The 18,714-nt window shown below is 48.2% G+C and overlaps 3 protein-coding genes across 7 annotated transcripts in view; 1 reads left to right on the top strand and 2 right to left on the bottom strand.

Annotated features, from left to right (window-relative positions):
- The window catches only part of DLEC1 (DLEC1 cilia and flagella associated protein), a 41,323-nt gene extending 40,550 nt beyond the window's left edge, over window positions 1-773 (top strand). Inside the window, exon 38 of the mRNA XM_075746760.1 lies at window positions 564-773. Coding sequence (XP_075602875.1) covers window positions 564-687 — 124 coding nt within the window. The 3' untranslated portion in view covers window positions 688-773. The remainder of the gene's footprint in view (window positions 1-563) is intronic.
- An 82-nt stretch (window positions 774-855) lies between these two features.
- Window positions 856-14,040, bottom strand: ACAA1 (acetyl-CoA acyltransferase 1). Its single transcript, XM_075746764.1, has 12 exons — window positions 13,799-14,040; window positions 12,672-12,765; window positions 12,318-12,375; window positions 10,757-10,836; window positions 10,265-10,307; window positions 8,039-8,137; window positions 7,709-7,789; window positions 5,614-5,804; window positions 5,335-5,514; window positions 4,729-4,784; window positions 3,830-3,975; window positions 856-2,864 (listed from the first exon to the last, which is right to left on the bottom strand). Exons 1-12 carry the CDS (start codon window positions 14,009-14,011, stop codon window positions 2,789-2,791), a joined length of 1,317 nt encoding a protein of 438 aa, XP_075602879.1. The 5' UTR covers window positions 14,012-14,040; the 3' UTR covers window positions 856-2,788.
- Window positions 14,041-15,593: 1,553 nt separating this feature from the next.
- Window positions 15,594-18,714, bottom strand: part of LOC104632129 (mitogen-activated protein kinase kinase kinase 3) — an 82,593-nt gene continuing 79,472 nt past the window's right edge. For all 5 annotated transcript variants that reach the window (XM_075746754.1, XM_075746756.1, XM_075746757.1 and 2 more), the window contains one exon: window positions 15,594-17,538. In XM_075746754.1, the coding sequence (XP_075602869.1) occupies window positions 17,310-17,538 (229 nt within the window). In that variant the 3' untranslated portion in view covers window positions 15,594-17,309. The remainder of the gene's footprint in view (window positions 17,539-18,714) is intronic.

The raw sequence follows: 18,714 nt of genomic DNA, 5'->3' as shown, positions 1-18,714 counted from the left end.
CAAGTCTCAGCTGCAGAGTCTCAGGAGCAGTGGGTAGTATTAGCTGTAGGTGAGTTATGCTGTGCGACTTCCACTTAGCACAAGAGAGAAAACTACCCTTGCCGTAAGCTTTTTGATGTTCATTTACAACCTGGCTTCCATTGACTGCCCCGTGTCTTCAGGGAGTTGAGGAACTTTTCCATTTGAAGCTTTGTCTGTCACAGGGATGAGTTTTCACATCAAGGCAGTGCAGGCATTTGCTCCCAAACACAAGCCCCCAGCAGAGCTTCATTTTATGTATTTAACTAAAATAGAATTTCACAAGTAGGAAGACACATTCTTCTTTCAAGCATGAGGTTCACAGCTACAGACTGGATCCTGTACGTGGCCGTGGGACACGACACTAAGTGAGCTGGCCACCTGCAGACTCAACCCTAATGTTAGAGACCAGTGCTCCGGAGTAGGAGCAGTTTGTGTCTTAGGGCACCATTCTGCCCTTTTTCCTCAGCAAAGTAACTACTCTCATCTTAAACACAGAACTGCACCTAGCTGTAACTGAACTGGGTTTTTGCTCTGCATTTTAGGAGCGACATTACCTATGAAACTACTGTGACCATTACTGGAATGCTGGGAGAGAAGCCCTGCAAGCTACACCTCAGGGGACGAGGAACATATGATGGAAAGTATGAAGACCTGTATTTCATTTAAGCAAGATGATGTGGGACATGTCAAGGTAATGGGTTGGATGCAGATGTGTCAGCAGTTGAGCCTGTATTTTCATCTACTTCAGTTGTTTTAATATGGACTGAAATTTTAGCAGAATAAAATTTTACGTTGTAAGAGGAAAAAACTTTGAAGAAAACAGTCACAATCCCATTCTCTGTTATTACCTTTATTGCTGTGATAAGCTTACCAGGCTCTGCAAAATAATCGGTTTTAAATTGCAAAGCAGCTACGTTAACAGTTGGCAAAAACCCTTTGCATATCCCAGTATGCCTCAAATTACAATTCCTACCTTAGGAAGTAGCTTTTGTTTATTTGCTTGACATTAAAATCGACATTGAACACATAATAAAAGCAAGAATTAGTGAACAGGCCAGCACTCCCCAGGCTGTTTTCTCGGTGCCTTATGTGGAAAGGGGAAGAGCCAACTTTCCCTGGAATCCTTGGAAAATCACCAACCTGTGTGTTTCATCATGCTTGGGTATTGAGAACATCCCCTTCAGCTACAGAGGGAGGAACCCTTCTTCCTTTCCTTTCCCCCCACATGGCTCCCATTTACTCACACTTCTCTTTAAATGTTTTTAGTATTACTTTAGCTAAAGGTCACTAAAACTCCCACTTCGGAGCCTGTTAAGTTTTCCACTCCCATCATATAAAAGGTTTTTGTCAGTAGCAGTGTGTGTGGGGAGGAAGGGCTGCAATCCACAGTGGTAGGGAACAAAAGATGCAGGACAGCTGCCTTCTGCCTGGTTTGAACAGTCTTGTACTTGCACTGAGAACTCTCTTCACACACAGGAACCTTGGTGAGAAAAAAGGACGCCTGAAGGTGCTAGTGCCTCCCTGCCCCCTCTAAATCATTTCCTATTTTTGCTCTAAAACACAGCACGTGTGATTGCTGGGTGAGTGAGCACAGGAACGTGAAAATATCAAATAGCTCTGACTAATCATGACCTTCAACTAGTACTCATCATAAAAAGAAAACAAATATATTGCAAGAACCCAATTGTATTATTAAGTGCAAAAAACCAAGAGGCAGGACAAAGAACTTCAGTCTGCGTTACTAACTTAACTTTTCTAACATGGCAAAGATGATGAGTACATTTCTTTTTCAAGCCATTAGCTCTGAGTTTCAGTGATCTCCCTGCTCATAAGAGAGAGAACAGAAAAGGGAGAACTTTACAAGATGAACTACACGTTTCTGTTAGCACTGAAGTGCTGAGATGTCCCTGATGTTCATCTAGTGGTTGCAGTGAGAGTAATGCTGAAATTTGTTTTGTGTTAGGTAAGTAAATATTATTAAGCATAAGCTTGTCCTCTAAGTTAGCATTACACAAGCTGATAATTAGAAACATGTTGTAAGAGATGGAACAGCCACTTTCAAACTCCTGGCTTCTAGCAATTCAGCAGAACTTTTCTCTTCAGGTACCTCCTGTGTCAGTCACACTCTCATCCTTCCGCTCTCCCCCACTGGAGGTTTCAGAGCAGCAGGGTAAAAGGAGAAAGCAAAAACAGATCCTCGGGCACAGGGACAACTGAGGAGACAGCCAACTTAGCACTGGGATACGACAGGCACTGCTGTGAAGGAAATGATGTGAAGTCTTTGCACCGCTGTCAAAACAAGCTGTTGTAGACTTCTTGCAAGATAGTGAAATCTTTTAAGAAAACCCTGGAAAAGCCTTTTCGTGTGCACTGATGTTTTTGTTTTGAGCGATGCTGTTAGACAATTTGTCATACAAAAATCCTGTACCACGAACGACTTCTCTCTGATAATTCAGAGTAAAGGGATTGATTAAATTAGAAACACTCGTTCACAATCACCACACAAGGGCCTGTAGTTGAGCTTCAGCTGAACTAATTTCTCTTCTCATGTCAGGGCGCTTTTCAACTCTGAAGCAAATGCCAGTTTTGCATTTTCCCATCTGCTCAGTAGATCTGTACGATTTATTTTACTTCGCAATTTGTGCCTAAAATTTATAGATCTAGTAACAAATCCCTGAATCCACTTGATTTCACAGCACAAATCACTTGCTATTACTAGACAAGGTAGAGAATTAGCCGTTGCGTTGTTTCATCAGCACACTGGAGTTTAGTTCCCTGGGTACTCAAATACTGCTGCAGCACCCATGCCGGTTCCAATGCACATTGATACAACACCATACGCTCTGAAACCAAAGAACACATGGCATTAACACAGATCAGGGTTAGATCATCTGGGGAGAAAAAAAAAAGAATACCATACACTAAACTTGAGCTACCCACTTATCTCCTGCGGCACCACGAGATTCTAACTCTGGGACAGGTCCTGGTGCCCCAGAGTTCTTGCAGGGTGTTGTTTGCAGAGCACATGGACACAGGTTTCTCTGTCTGCTTTTCCGGCAGGAGCAGTGCGCCAGAAGCGAGCTCCTTAGCCACCTGCCTCAGACATACTAGCAGTGAGGTCAGGCTAGGAGAACTGCGTTGATTCAGATGGGTTAAGGAAGAAACTCTTCCTTTCCTGCCTCCTACTGCTGCCCCTCATGTGGCTTTGGTGTGTACCACTCATGGTAAATTAGGATACTCAGATGATGCGCAGTAGGATTTGTGGAAAAACAGAGTGGAAAACCTGATTTCAGAGCAAGTTCTTCCACTTCAGTTTGAGATAGATAGTTTCGTGGTTTTGCCCAATTTGTTGGCATTTAACAGCTTGCCATCACTGTCACCAGGGCACAGCTCACCCAAAGGTGTGGCCCAGGACACCATATGTGCTAGCCCCAAAGGGAGCAGGGACAGAGCCAGCCAGCAGCAGCTACCAGGTTTCTTCCACACATCAGGAAAAGCCTGAGTCCTGGGACCGAACCATCACAGAGCCTGACACAGCCCCACCAGCCCTGACCGCTGACTTGCTGTGCTAATGCTGCGCAGTAGCAATGTCTACTCCAGGGCCCTGCACCTCCACGGACCGGGAGAGACTCTGCATTCACATGCAGCGAGACATGACACAGCCCTCCGTGAGGAGAGCCATCAGGAATTCATGGTCAAAGCTATCAAAGGGATGGAGAAAGCTTAACCCAAACTGATGGTTACTTCTGAGCCTAAGTTACCAGCACATACGTAAGGCATAAGGCTAACTCTGTTCCTCAGTGCTCACCTCTTCCCTCTGCGCTTCAATTCATTGAGCAAAGTGACAACTTGACGCGCACCAGTACAGCCCAGTGGGTGCCCCAGTGCTATTGCTCCTCCCAGGGGGTTGACCTTCTCCATGGGAATGCCCAGCTTTTCAACACAGTACACAGCCTAGAAAGACGGAGGAAACTGTTTCATGGAGATGCTCTCACCTCCACTAGCTCTCAGCTCTCCTGCAACAGAGAGCTAAGAGGACTGGTGATATTGAACATATATGAAGAGGGACAGCAAACCATCCTAGGGGCTTCAAGAGATTTGTGCTTAAAATGAATTAGCTCAAACTATGTTTGTCATTACACAAACTCCACATCATTGTGTCAGCTGTGCAGTATTAAACAGTACTTAAGAGGCCTTGACTCCAGCAAGACCATCTTTCCCGGTGGAAAGGAATGGAACTACATTACAAATCCGAAGCACACAGAGTGAGCCGAGCCTACTGACTTCATCTCAAAGCGAGCCGACACACTGTCTGACAAGCATGCCATAGATTTGTGGAAGCCACTAAAGTTTCTACCTTTCATTAAGAAACTCCAAATTCGAGAGTGCAACACATTCACACCGACACAAGGTGGTAACAAGTAACAGCCCTTGTGAAACAGAAATTGTGCAAGTTGGTACGAGGATATGATAGTAAAGATTACATCCTTGTTCACTGACATATTTGTCTGATTTTTTTTAAGTATTAAGCTATATAAGCAATGCCCTGCTTCTTTTTATTTGAAGGAAAGGGAAAATGGTCTGTGCATGTTATTAACATTTGGCTGAAGATGCAATATGTGGAAAATCAAATCTTAATTTGCAAACCAAGCTGAAATACACTCGACTACCAAGCAACATAGCAACTCAAACGTAACCATCACTCACCTGGCTTGCAAAGGCTTCATTAATTTCATATATATCAATGTCATTCAGAGTCAGACCTACGGTTCAGAAAAGTCAGGATTTAAAAGGAGGTATTTTTGCCTTATGACTACATCAAAGAGAATAATTCACTCACAGCTTCCCTTTATGAATTCTAGTTCTGCTCCATTAACAACAATAAGAGGGGACCTCAGCTCCCTGTGGGGTGTCTACACTTGTACGTGTGTTTATGTGTAACAATGTCTAAAGACCACAAAACGTCACAGTCCATGGTATTGTTTGGCATACTGAGTTTGCCAACTTTTCTTAGATTAAATGTGATTTCTTTGCAGAAGGATTAAAGATTGAATAGTATTTAGGGACTGAAAGATAAAACCATAGGTGGGCGTGCGACCGTAGCAATGATGGGGGCACACAACAAGGATCATCAGCTGTAAAAAACTGTTTAACCTGATGAGCATGGTAAGGGTCTCTTAAGCTTCTGAATTCAAGTTCACTGTTCCTATGGCTGATAGCTGCACATGCTAGAATAATATAATCTCAACTTTGAGGCCACAGAGTCTGATTTGCCTTGTGCCAAAAGCTGTATGAACAATGAGCGGTTCTTACCCGCCTTCTCCACAGCTACGGGGATTGCGTAGGCTGGTCCGATGCCCATGATGTCAGGTGGGACTCCGACCACAGCAAAGGACCTGAGCACGCCCAGGACTGGGAGTCCCAGCTGTGCTGCTTTTGAGCGTTTTGCCAGGAGAACAGCAGCTGCTCCATCACTGACCTGGCTGGCATTACCTGTTGGGAGAGATCTCTTAACACCTTTTTTGCCTAAGCATGTTCCATTACAAGGCAGGTAAAGGACAGGAACAACACAAATTTAACAACAGGGCTGACCTGCTGTAGTGCTACCATCCTCTTTGAAGGCAGGCTTCAGCTTTGCCAAGCCTTCCAGGGTCGTGGACGGCCTAATCCCTTCATCTTGGTGCACAGTGATCGTTTTGCAGTTGCCCTGATTATCTACAACAGTGGTCTTCACTGGAACGATCTCAGTTTTAAACAGTCCCATCTGCTGAGCTTTTGCTGCTCTGTTAAAGAAGAGTACGAAAGGTTAAAATATTCTGGACGTGATTTGCAAGAGAACTAATGTCAAGGAGACCAGTTAGTAATAGAATGAACTAAGGTGTGACAAGGTACACACGTACATCATTGCCGAGTAGTGGACAAGATGACAGGTGAATCCTTATTTCCTTTCATGGGAAGACAACTTTTTACCTCTATGTCATGGAAAATATATCACTAACATTATGGGCATTTCACCCTAAACCCAGCTCACAGGATCACACGCTTCTGAGCAAGATCCCCGTCTGTTTCCCTCCACACCTTTGTGACTGACTGATCACCACCAGCCCACAACATGAAGTCGTACGTTTCCAGTGGTACAGTCACATCACAACTGTAAGAAAACAATGAATCCTGACATTCAGATACCAATTCTTGAGTTTAAACAGGACAAGTTTAAACAGGCTAAACCTCACATAATGCTAATAATTTCTGACAAGTTAAGGAATAGCTAAAGTTTCACCCATTCCTTGTTTTGTCCTACTAAAGACAAGCTGAGCTTCAGACCACAGACTTCAGGTAAAATCCTCTGGCATTTAACCGTAACTTTTCAACCCAAAATGACTGCAATTTATGTTGTGTTGTTCAGTGTGATTACATCAAAGGGTATCACTTAATTTAGCAGTAAAGGTGCGGTGAAGATAGGGTCTGGTCCCAGAGACAGCAGCATCAGCAGGAGGGAGCAACTGATACGACCAGACTGATATAAGTAGGCAGAATACAATTAGCTACATTAGAATTAGCTCAGGACACACATTTTTAATCTTTCATATCAACAAGGTATTTAAAAGCCTCCACAGTAGAGCTGATACAGAAGATTTACCTTCCAGCAGCAGAGCACCCTTCACAGGGAATACAAATTGGAGACTGAAAGCTTGTTTCACCCCCTCATCACCTTATACTTTTACCAATAAAATGAAAGTATTTAATACTCCCAGGTAAGGGAGAGTTTTGGGCAAGGCACTGAAAGACAGATCAGTAACTCCGCAGACATCCTGAGACCGAGGCCAGAAAAATCACCCCTTTCCTCATGTGAGGCGAGGATCGCGTTCACATACCCTTTTGCATTATCACTTCAATGTCAGTGAGAAAGGCTGGCATGCCAAGTTCCCTAGAAGCAGGGCCAGAATTTAAAGGTTAACTGGCCTGTGCAGTGGCTTCCTGTATTAGATAAATAATTGGACCGGGGCGATGCTTAAACAGAGCTCTGAAAGTTGGTTTAACTCTTTGACGGCACCAACTGTAATACCATCTGCCACTGGACACCAGTACAGCCCCGGGGATTCCAGGGGTCAGTTTACTTTGGCGGTGACGGAACCTACGAGGAAGGTTATTAGAGGTAGAACTGGACTCACTTGGAGCCAAACACCTGCAGCAAAGACAAGCCACTCTTCTCATAAGCTCGGCAGTTCTCTAGAAACAGGTACATTTAAATGTTCCCTCTTCAGAAAGGTTCTTTCTGCTGCCGCTCCCACGTTCGGTTTCAAATGATACTGAGCCAAAGCCACAATGAAATACTGCACTGTACGCTCGTTTCAGAAACCTCACAGAGGTTTGTATCCTTTGGGTGCCTTGAGCTCACTGCTCAAGGCTCGCGCACCTGGCAATACTTGTGCAAGATTAGTCCTACTAAAGACAGTCCTACTAATGCCCTGTACAGCTCTGGATCGAGGTTTCCTCACCACACAACCAGAATATGCACCGATCTTCGCTCTGACCATCTCGAGCTTCTTTACTATTAAGCTTTGGAAGGCAACACAAAGGCTGCACTTAACCACTTTTGGGAAGTAGCAATGCATTTTCCATCTGTATTTATTCCTTAACTAAAAGGTGTAAAAGAAAAAGGAAAAAAAAAACCAAAAACATTTACTTTTGCTGGGAAGCCAAGGCAAAGGCATCTTGCTTCTTTCGGGAAACTCCAAACTTCTCTGCCACATTTTCTGAGGTTATTCTGGGGAAAACAACATCACAGAATTAACCCAACAACTCATCTAGTGGACCTGCAGTTGGCTTCTACCAAGACAAGAGAAGGTACAAGCAGCAGTTTCAGTCTCAAAGCTAGCTGCTGCCTTCTCAACCTAGAACTGCTTGATCCTGAATCAAATCCACAACCAAAAGAAGGTTCAAATCCACCCATCGGAGCACTGAGGAGACAGACCATCTGGAAAACCCTTAAACTTTGGGGAGGGGAAACACTTACCCCATAGGAATAAGGCAATCTCGAGCTTTGCTGTTCTCCATCATACTGGAACTGATATCACCAGGGTTATTTGCATTTCTGAGGGACATCGTTTCCACACTAAACACAAGAAAAATTGGAATTTGCTACCAGTGCTTTCATACTAATTTTGTGGTAATTGCTCAATTAAGGCTGATCAAAACTCAATATATTGACAAGACGCTTTCCTATCATCCTACAGAAATGCAGCTAATAATTAATAACTGGCTGAGGCAAAAGCTCTTCAATCATCAATGTAAGAATTACCACAAAATGAAAACAGATTGCTAGATTAAATTGGTCCTTGTTTCACTAAGAACAGGATAGCAATGTCAACAGTTAATTTCTCACGCTTCCAAAGCTAGGAAGGAATCGGTAATGATTCCAGCACTGTTGTCCTCAAACATAACGAGGAACCTAAGGTCCAAGGGGCTGGAGGTTCCAGTGAGATTGTCAACATCCATAAAAACACCCGTTACGGCTTAAGAACTGGCTGGCAGTACAATAAGAAAAGTATTAAGGAAACCATGACAAAGATACTCCAGAGTGTTATGCCATTTGTATTTTGCAACACAAAGAATTTCAGACACGGATCCTGGAGGCCACAGTCTTTGACCTACAGATGAGTTAACAGATTGAACATATCCAATTCTACTGCATAAATACACGGCCATTGCTTAAGACTAGCAAGCTTTTGTAATGTCAGTCTAGACCATGAAGCCTACAATGGGAAGAGGGTTTGAATTCTACTCTGCACCACACAAATACACTCATGAAGAGTAAACAAGGAAACTGTTCCTGGAAAATGCAGAACAAGCAGAAAACAAGGCTTTTCTGCAAGAAAAAGGTGCTATCAGGAATTTAGGCTAACTCCAATATGGGACACTGCATTACTTGACTTCAACTGCATCTGCTCCCTGAAGGAAGGTACAGAATCAGGTTTGAAGTAAGAGCAAACTACAGCTACTGCATTTTGTGTTGTCATCTGGTATCTCTCCAGGTACGGGGTGGGCGGGTCCACTCAGGGGAAGAGCATGGCTTGGGATAAACCCAACTCACACAGCTATTTGTAATACACGGATTTTACATCTTCATGGAAGACCCTGCAGGGTAGGGGCCAGAAACCTTCTCACAATGAAACGTGCTGGCTTGCACACTCAAAGGTGCAAAGCCTGGATCCCAAACCCTTTGGGCCTTTCAGTACCTTCAAGAGTATCATTTTGGTGGACACTGCCAAGCAACTTCTTGAAACAAGTGTGTTGAAGTGAATGAGAGAAAAGCATCACAGGTTCAGGCACCAGCATTCCCCGTGAACACCAGGTGCTCTGTGTTCTCAACATCAGATCTTGCTCAACCAGGTACACCCAGGTGTTGAGAAGTTGTAAATATAAATATTTTCCTAAGGGCTACCGGATGACCGTGTACAGTAATAATTCAAGAGAGACTTAGAGTTACCAACATAAAGAAAAAGAGAATATTTTAGCCTCAAGATTACTGAAAACCTTTTTTTAATTTGTTCTTCTGAAGTGAATGTATATGTGGTCACTAGTATTTTTCCAAAGCCAACATAACATTTACATAAACCTCTAAAAAATAAACACTTCTTATGCTGTTAGGACTGAAGCAAAGAACAGCGTACCCTTCCACTGCAGAAGAACATCTCCAGTGAGTTTGCAGAACAGTTATTAGCATAGGGAGGACATTAATTTCTTTATCAAAGATAGCTGCTAGTCTTCTAAGACACTACTTAATTGGAGATTAGTTAAAAAGCTAATTATGGCAGGCTCTTTCAAGCTGTCAGAGCTCTGCACACAAGTGGTATCCTACAGAGGACCCAAACAAAACATGCTTGTAAGAGATACTCAGCTGCTTATTGCAACCCCAGCAGACTTGTCACCGAGACCAACATTTCCATGAGAATTAAGCGATTTTAAAGCACCCTCCCTCAGACCCTTGATGATGACTTTACCTTCTGCAAAAGCACTCAGGAGCCTCCAGAAATACATGAATTGCATCTGCAGCCACTGCTTAAATCCAGATCCTAATTTTAGAGTTTATTCACCCATTTTTCAAACAAGGACAGCATCTCTTTCCTCGTGGGGGGACCCAGATCTGTTTGGAAGGGGTTTTAATTCCAAGAGATACTGCAGAAGGACAGAGTGGACCTTCAGGCAGCCTAAGCAAGTACCATAAAAAAAACTTTCTTACCCACAGGCCAAGCCGATGTCATACGATCCATTTCGGATGCCACCTGTAACAGCGGCACATAAACATTCTTACTATCACTAGGAGCAAAAGCACTTCCATTCCAGCTGTAGTTTCATGACCACCTGAGGCACTCACTACAGCCGAGGTTCCTGCACCCTCCCACCTGCCAGAACATGAGCCTGGTCAAGGAGCCGATGGGACTGAAGATTAACCATGACCTCATGTGCAACCAGAAAGGACAGGAGGGACCCCTCTAGAAGCTGCCTGACGTGGAAGTGATGGTAGAAATTCTCAGAAAACCAAGGTAGTTCTCTAGGTGTAAACTCATCCACTCAAGGATGTAAAAGATTCAACTAACACCACACTGAAAATTCCTAACAGCAGAAGACATTATCACTATTTTTTATGGCTCAGAGAGATTGGAGGACAGGACAAATGAGCACTTGGGGTGGGGCAGGCATTGACTCTGATCCGAGTACCCATAACACTTACCAGCTATATTGATAATGGCCTGTAGCCCAGAGGAGCACTGTCGGTTCACACTCGAGCATGGCACCGTCTCTGGAATACCACTAGAAAATAAGACATCATGGTCAAAAACTCAGTATTGAAAACCACACAATGAACAGAACCTCCAAAAAGAGCATTAAGCCACTCGATTAAACTTGAACCCTCGAGTTCAAGACTAATCCCTTTATGTATTTGTTGACCTATTTGGCCCTGCACCAAGACAAAGCAAAGTTCATAATTTCCACACTTAGTTTGCAAGTGGCTCTGAGTGCTGTTTCCCCACAGGTCTGTCTTCAGAACATCATACAATCACAGAATGGTTTGGGTTGGAAGGGACCTCAAAGATCATCTAGTTCCAACCCCCCCTGCCATGGGCAGGGACACCCTCCACTAGCCCAGGTTGCCCCAAGCCCCATCCAGCCTGGCCTTGAACACTGCCAGGGAGGGGGCAGCCACAGCTTCTCTGGGCAACCTCTTCCAGTGCCTCACCACCCTCACAGGGAAGAATTTCTTTCTAGTATCTCATCTAAATCGACCCTCCTTCAGCTTAAACCCAGTCCCCCTTGTCCTATCACTACATGCCCTTGTAAACAGCCCCTCTCCAGCTTTCCTGTAGCCCCTTTAGGTACTGGAAGGTGCTATAAGGTTTCCCTGGAGCCTTCTCCAGGCTGAACAACCCCAACTCTCCCAGCCTGTCCTGGTAGCAGAGGTGCTCCAGCTCTTGGATCATCTTTGTGGCCTCCTCTGGACTCACTCCAACAGCTCCATGTCTGTCTTGTACTGAGGACCCCAGAGCTGGACGCAGTACTGCAGGTGGGGTCTCACGAGAGTGGAGTGGAGTGGCAGAATCCCTTCCCTTGACCTGCTGGTCACGCTGCTTTTGATGCGGCCCAGGACACGGTTGGCTTTCTGGGCTGTGAGCACACACTGCCGGGTCACGTTGAGCTTCTCGTAGGTCCTCTATAAGCAGGGCCCTCTCACATGCCTAGTTCCCAAGCTCTGACTCGGGCCAGAAATACTGAAAAGCTCTGCAATATTCATGATTTCTGGTGGGCTGTGTCTGCACGTCTCCAAAGTGGTGGTTGTACGCTGATTTATAGAAGCAAACATCACTTGGCAATAGACGCTCACTGAAATATTTGGAAGCTGGGATCCAACTCGGTATGAACTGTCAACTGCAACACTGGGAAATGAACGGAAAGACCTGAGACAACTCCGTGATTCAGGCCCACACAGAGCAGAGAAGCACAGCCTTGCAGCACAGAGAAGCAGCAGGTGCAGCCAGGAGCCCACAAAACCAGATCTCCCATTCAGAGATTCAGCACAGGCTGCACGAACAGATTAATCAGCCTGACCTCTGCCTGCCTGTCCCTTACCAGCAGCGTTCTCCAAACACTCGATCAAAGTCTGATTTCTAGGCAAAAGGTGATTTGCTGTAACTTCTTAGGAGTGCGCCAGCCTCATCGCAACCTCTGACCCAGAGCTGCTCCATAGCCAAGGGCCCAAAAGGGGAGGAAGAACCTTGATCTCGTTGAGGGTTTACCTTAGGAACTGCGCAACTCTTGCAATCAAAGCACCAGCTCCAGGCTGCAGCACGTTTCCTGAGTGCAAAGATACAAGTCCAGTCAATCGGTTGTACTTCCCTCGCTATTTGCTGCAGGCATCAAAGGGACGTTAACATCACCACGGCCTGGTAACATCCAGCACCCAGACCAGAGCCCCGCCACTCGACAGAACGGTTGCGAAGAACACGATGACTTCATACACCTAACGCTACACACTAACCCCTTCCAACCCCACAACACTTGGATTTATCCCATGGGACACCGGGAGCAGCCTGTGCTAGAAAGCTACCCAGAGCGAGAGCTTGCAGTCTGGACAGAGGTTGGTCACTCACCCACACAGATGTCTCCCAGGACCTCAGGACGAAGATTGACATCTTGAAGGACAGCCGTCATAACGGCAGACAGCAGTTCATCAGGTGTAGTGTCCTAAAAGCAGAGGGGATTACCGCTACTCAAAGAACACCAGAAACTGCCCCATCACCAGTTCACCCTCAGAGGACCACTGCACGATGCTTAGACAGCTTTACTCACTCCCCTTCTCAGCTCCCGATGGTCGCCATTTTCCTATAAAAGCAGCATTTTTCTGCGTGGTTTTCACCCTAGGTATCTTTCAAGAACCGTAACGCGTGCCGCTTTCTCACCTAGCTTGGTTTCATGCAAGCACACTTTGTGGGGCCTCCAAAGCCAAAGGACTCTGGTGAGTTACGTCACAAGACTCTGCACGTGCAGCCCCTGAACTCATTTTGTGAACAAACCAAGGGCGACCCCTCAGCTGATGGGAAGCACCACGGGCGAGACAAGACCTGCTTCGAAGGATGGCAAGCAGCGCAGGGCCTTTGGGGCCACCCTGGCACCCGGATCTTGCCTCAGTCAGAGCCCCAGGCCTGTGCTCGCCATCCAAAGGAGAAGGGCGGCTCCAGGAGGAGGGTGGCAGGTCCACACCAAGCACCGTCCGTACCCGAGCAGCCGGGCAGGCAAGGGAGATGCTTTTCTAAGGGGTTGCTCTGTTTGACGGCAACAGGTGAAAGCAGCATGGTAGAGACTTACCCCAGGATTTTTAAGCCAGGAAACTCCTCGGTACCTTGGCCGGCTTTTTTTGGGATGCCAGTGGTCCTGTCACACCAGGGCCATGCACCCCCCGGCATAAAACCCCCCCAGAAAATGTTGGCTTTTAGACCGTTCCTGGGCAGCGGATGGGGGACAGTGAGCAGGGGGCCCGGCCCCCTGGGTGTGTGGAAGGGAGGCAAGCAGGGGGGTCCCCACCTCCCTGTGGGGGTGCTCGGCCCCTCCGGTGGGGCAGTGCTGGAGGGACCCCAGTGCCGGGGAGGGGGGTCTGACCCAGCCCCCTGGGGAGACTCAGCCCCCGAGGGGGAAGGCGGGCAGGGAGGCCGCAGTACCGCTGGGACCCGCAGCACCGCAGGAGCGGAGCAGGCGGGCAGGAGCTCCCCGCAGGCCGTACCTTGAAGCCGCCGCGCTTAGCGCGACCGATGGCGGTCCTCCGCCCGTGCACCACCACCACATCGTCGGGGCTGACGACCCCCGGCGAGATCCCGGCGCGGCTCCCGCACGGCGCGGCCCGAAGCCCGGTGCCGGTACCCGGGGTGGGACCGGCGAGGTGCCCCAACACCAGCTGCACCCGCCGAACCGCCCCGCCGCCCGGACCCGCCGCCATCTTGTCACCGCCGCCGCCGTACGTGGGAACGCGGCAACGCGGCGGGGATCTCCTCCTCATTTGCATGGCCCCGCCCCCACCCGTTATGACCACGCCCCAGGCTCAAGCCACGCCCCCCAGGCTCAAGCCACGCCCCCCAGGCTCAAGCCACGCCCCCCAGGCTCAAGCCACGCCCCCCAGGCTCAAGCCACGCTTTCGCTCCACGGGTGGAGGGGAATAGAACATTAAAATAAAGACGTGAAACAAACAAAAAGTGATTAAAATAAATAAATAAATATTAAAATAAGCAAATTTTAAATGAATAAAAAACTGAAATTGATAAATAAAAATAAAGGCAAAGGAAAATAAAGGCAAATAAAGAAGAAATAAAGGGGAAAAAAAAGAAATTTCAAAATAAAAAGAAATGAAATTAAAATGAAATAAATTTTTAAAATATAAAAACCTGTGTGTTTGGAGCATTTGAAGAAAGCAGGACGCCAGGACAGAGGGACACACGGAGCCGGGGGGGGGGGGGGTGTCTGAGAACAGCACAGATTCATTATTTCGAGTAAACCCCCCCCGCCCCGCTCCGCCAGCCCCGTGGCTGCCTTGTCACCCCCCGGCCGCCCGGGGAGGGACACGCCAGGCCGCCCCGGCCCCCACCCGCTGGGCACAGGCCTACTGGGGTGCAGGGGATGGGCTGGTCCCGCTCCGGCCTCCCCTCCAAAGAAAATCTTTGCTCACCAGCTAATGGACGATGATGCGATACGCAGGGAAAGGCATTGGGCCCGCGACAGGCAAAATACAATAAAATTAAAAAAACCAAACAAAACAAACCACAAAACAACAGAAAAAAACAACTTTACATAGGATAATATTACATTCTCTTTTCCTAGTTTCATTCTGTACATCAGAACACTGCAAGGGTTTTTAAAAAAAAAAAAAAAGGCAAAGGCACCTGAGGAGCGAGTCGCACGCGTGTGCACAGACGTGTGCACACACACGCGCGCACACACACACGCACGCGCCGCATCCGTCCATGGGAGGATTTGGGTGACCTGGGGCCCCGGGAGTGTTTTGAGGCAGCCAGGAACCCCATTTGGTCTCAAGGCTTTGGAAAGAAGGAAAACACCCACTCACCACTGAAGGGCTGAGAAAAGCAAAACCAAACAGAATCAATGACAGAGGAGAAAACAGCTTGAACACGGGTTTGGGCTTGTTGTTGGATTGGGGTTTGTTTTTTTTTTTAGTTTTGGTGAAAACACACTTCATTACCGTCTTCTGACAAAACCCTTCCCAGCCAACACTGATTTTTTTTTTTCTTGTATTTTTTTTTTTATTTCCCCATCCATCCCATATTACTGAACAGACTGATGGGTTTGGTCGTATTCACAGAATAAAATTCTTCATTCCCCCGGCGGAAGGAGATGGCTTTATCCCCCCCCGGAGCAGAGCTGCCCATCACCGCCCGAGTCGACTGGCACAAGCCCCCGGTACTGCCCTGGCCAAGCCTGGGTAGTAACCGGCCTCTGCAGCTTTGCAGGCAAATTTCTAGGGAAATGGGGTAGCTATTTCTTTTAATTTCCCCTAACGCTACCAGTGGTTTATTTTTTTTAAATGGAAATAACTCTAATTTTTGCTTCTCTTTTTGGAACCGCGGACGAGGAAACGCTCCCACTGCCGCACGGGTGGTACAAAGGCTCCAGCTCTTCCACACAGAAGAATTCAAGGATGTGCAAAGTCACACAGACCCCCATGTTCTCAATTTCCCCTTCACACCAAGCAACACTGTTCATTTTCATTGAAAAAATAAAATTAACATAAACCTAGTGCTTGGCACACTGGCCTGAAGTTGGCAACACCCCAGTAACCACTTGACCTTTGCTGAACCAGGTGGAAATGGCTGATGCAGCAGGGAAGGGGAGAGGTGGGATGGTACAATTAATTTGCCCAAAACAACCAAGATGTAATTAATTAATTAGTTTCCAGGGACTCTGTGCTTGCTCCCTGCCCAGGTTTTCCAGCAGGGTGGTACTGGTGAAAAGGGTTGTAGCCCAACTGTGCTTTTGACTGCCCTGATTTCTCCTACAGCTTCAAATACACTGCAGGAAGAAATCTGCTTCCAGCCACCCTCGACCGACGCAGCTCCGCTCTCCTGTTCTAAGGCTCCATGGTCCCGCAGCTGGTCCCCTGCCCACTACCGTGGAGGTGACATCCCCCTTCCCTGCACCACGGCTGGTCCCGCAAGTCATAGAGGAGAAGACACCGACCCCTCGGCAGGCCAGATCCCCTCTCTGCCTAATTTTAGGCACCTCCTTGGGTCTTACAGAGACTGACTGGGCTCCTCCTGCAGCTCTGCTTCCAAAAGGCAGCAGCATCCCTCCAGCCTGGGCACAGCAGCACAGGCACAGGTTAGCAGGGCTCTGGCTATGAGAGCTGCCCTCGCCAAAAGCCCCTCCAGCTCCCACCTGAGCCCTGATGGTTCCCAGCACAAACTGGCTGGCACCCAGCCCTGCCCGCTGCGGGCATCCACAGCTTTTAAACACCCCTCTGCATGGCCCGCGGCAGAGGTCCCAGGCATCCGTCCATGCGTGTACCACGCAGAGACTTCCCACGCCCCGAGAAGACCCCTTTTTCCAAGACTCACACACACACACGCGCACGCAAAGGCAAAGTCAACGCAGCTGCTGCATCGCTGAGCCCGACTCCATGCTTTGTGCCGAGTCAGAGCATCACTCGATTGTAACCGCTTAAGGCACAGAACAGTATTAAACGCCGCCCCGCTGGAGACGCTGGCCGGTCCCGCGACCTCCAGGAGGGTTCGGTCCCCTTGTGAACAGGGACACCCAGGTCCCCCCGACTCTGCGGTCTGAGGATCATCTCCTCCGGCTTGGCTGAAGCCCTGTGTCTGTTCCTCTGCAAAAGGTGGTGATCGCCACCAAGCATCTTATTCTTCCACTGCTCCTGGGGATGCTGCCAGCATCGCTGTCATGCTGGGAGAGGGACAAATCCCATTTGCCACACTTTCCCCAAGAGATAAGGAACGCGGCGAGGGGGGATGACCCCGACGTCGCTGGCGGCAAGAAGGTTACTTGGTCCTAGGCCAGCACCCGCACAGTCCGGGAAATGGACAGTCCCGAGCGCAGCTTGGAAATCCAACAACGTGGCGGGTGACAAGCCGGCGACAAGCAAGAAGGGACCTGTGGGGCCACCGCCAGGACAGCCCAGGGCGGAGGTCTGAACCGCAGAGTGCAAAATGCCACGGGTCTGGCGGCCGCCCCTCTCCCGCTGGCGTTTCCCCATCCCCGCTGCCGGGGGCTCAGAGTCCGCAGTTGACGAAGGGATGTCTCAGCAGGTCCTCGGCCGTCGGCCTCCGCTTCTCCTCCACAAAGATCTGCTTGAGGAAGTTGCGGCAGGAGTTTGAGACGCCGTCGGGGAGCTGGGGGTTGGTCGGCTGGGTAGCGATTTTAAAAATAGCTGCCATGGCTTCAAACTCTGCCCACGGCGGCTTCTCCGTTAACATCTCCACCACGGTGCAGGCCACGCTCCTGCAACAATGCCAAGCATGCAGGGGTGAGACAGCAGGTAAGGGGCTGGCGTGGCGGCTGTGCATCTAATTGGCTCTAGGATTGCGCCTGCCTGGAACGGACTGCGCGGGGAGAAACCCACGTGAGAGATGGGCACACGTCTCCAGTACCTGTGGCTCCTGAAGCTCACTGTTCACACCGGCCCCACCAGCAGGAGTGAACTTGGAAGCCTTGCCCTAAAGTTGGTGGCTTTTCTGCCTATGTTAACTGGCAGATATTAAGTTTCATAAAAGCATGTGAGAGACTTTATCAGAGCATCCCCTGAAGGGAAAACAAGGCCCAAGTCTAGACATCACAATTTCAGCAATCGCACATAGTTCCCCAAGAAACTGAGCCAGAATGAAACACGTTCACCTACATCCAACTTATCTCTGATGTGCATCTGAGCAGGAGCACATCTAAATGAGCAGCAAAGAGCCTGAGAGGTTTCCCTGTGCTTGCCGAGGAGTTCTCATCTCAGCAGGGACCCTCTCTGCCACCTCCATTCGTAGTTGCTTCTAAAAAACTGAACCCTCCCATCAGCCGGAGCAGGGCTGCCTGCTGAGGTCTCCCTAGGTTTCTCCCCCAAGCAGGCTCCATTGGAGGGACTAGTTTTTGTCGACCCTGCTTGTTTGGGCACCCAACGGAGAGTACACTGCGATGACAGTGCTTCCTCCTCATTTACTGGGAGGATTAGTAGCATTATTCCAACTCTTTCAGGCACCAGCTGACATCCTCCACAGATCAAAACATTCACAAGCAGCCAATGATTTTGGTTGTCTTTGTGCATAAGCCACATGCAAACATCCAGCAGGAGATTTTCAGAGGCCACACAAGATCCCCTTGAGCCTCTAAGCTGGGTTTAGCTAACCTAAAGTCAGGGCCACCAAAACTCAATAGCTCTTTTAGAAAACTTTGTTATCAACCTGCTTTCCAGAATTGAACAGCAGCAACAGGGTTGAGCTGCACGTGACCCTCACATATAAAAGCTTCCAAAAGCAAGCTGTGATTTTGGGTGCTCCTGTTTCGGGACTTTCAGCTACAACATGCTCCCTCTGGATATCCACACAGTTGATCCCAACATTCAGCTCCTCTTTCCGTCCTTTGCACTGCTCTGTCTTCCAACTATTAGCTATACCTGTTGCTCCCATTACAACT

The sequence above is a fragment of the Balearica regulorum genome, chromosome 2 (assembly GCF_011004875.1).
Source record: "Balearica regulorum gibbericeps isolate bBalReg1 chromosome 2, bBalReg1.pri, whole genome shotgun sequence".
Taxonomy (NCBI): domain Eukaryota; kingdom Metazoa; phylum Chordata; class Aves; order Gruiformes; family Gruidae; genus Balearica; species Balearica regulorum.
This window is presented reverse-complemented; position numbering and strand designations above follow the sequence as displayed.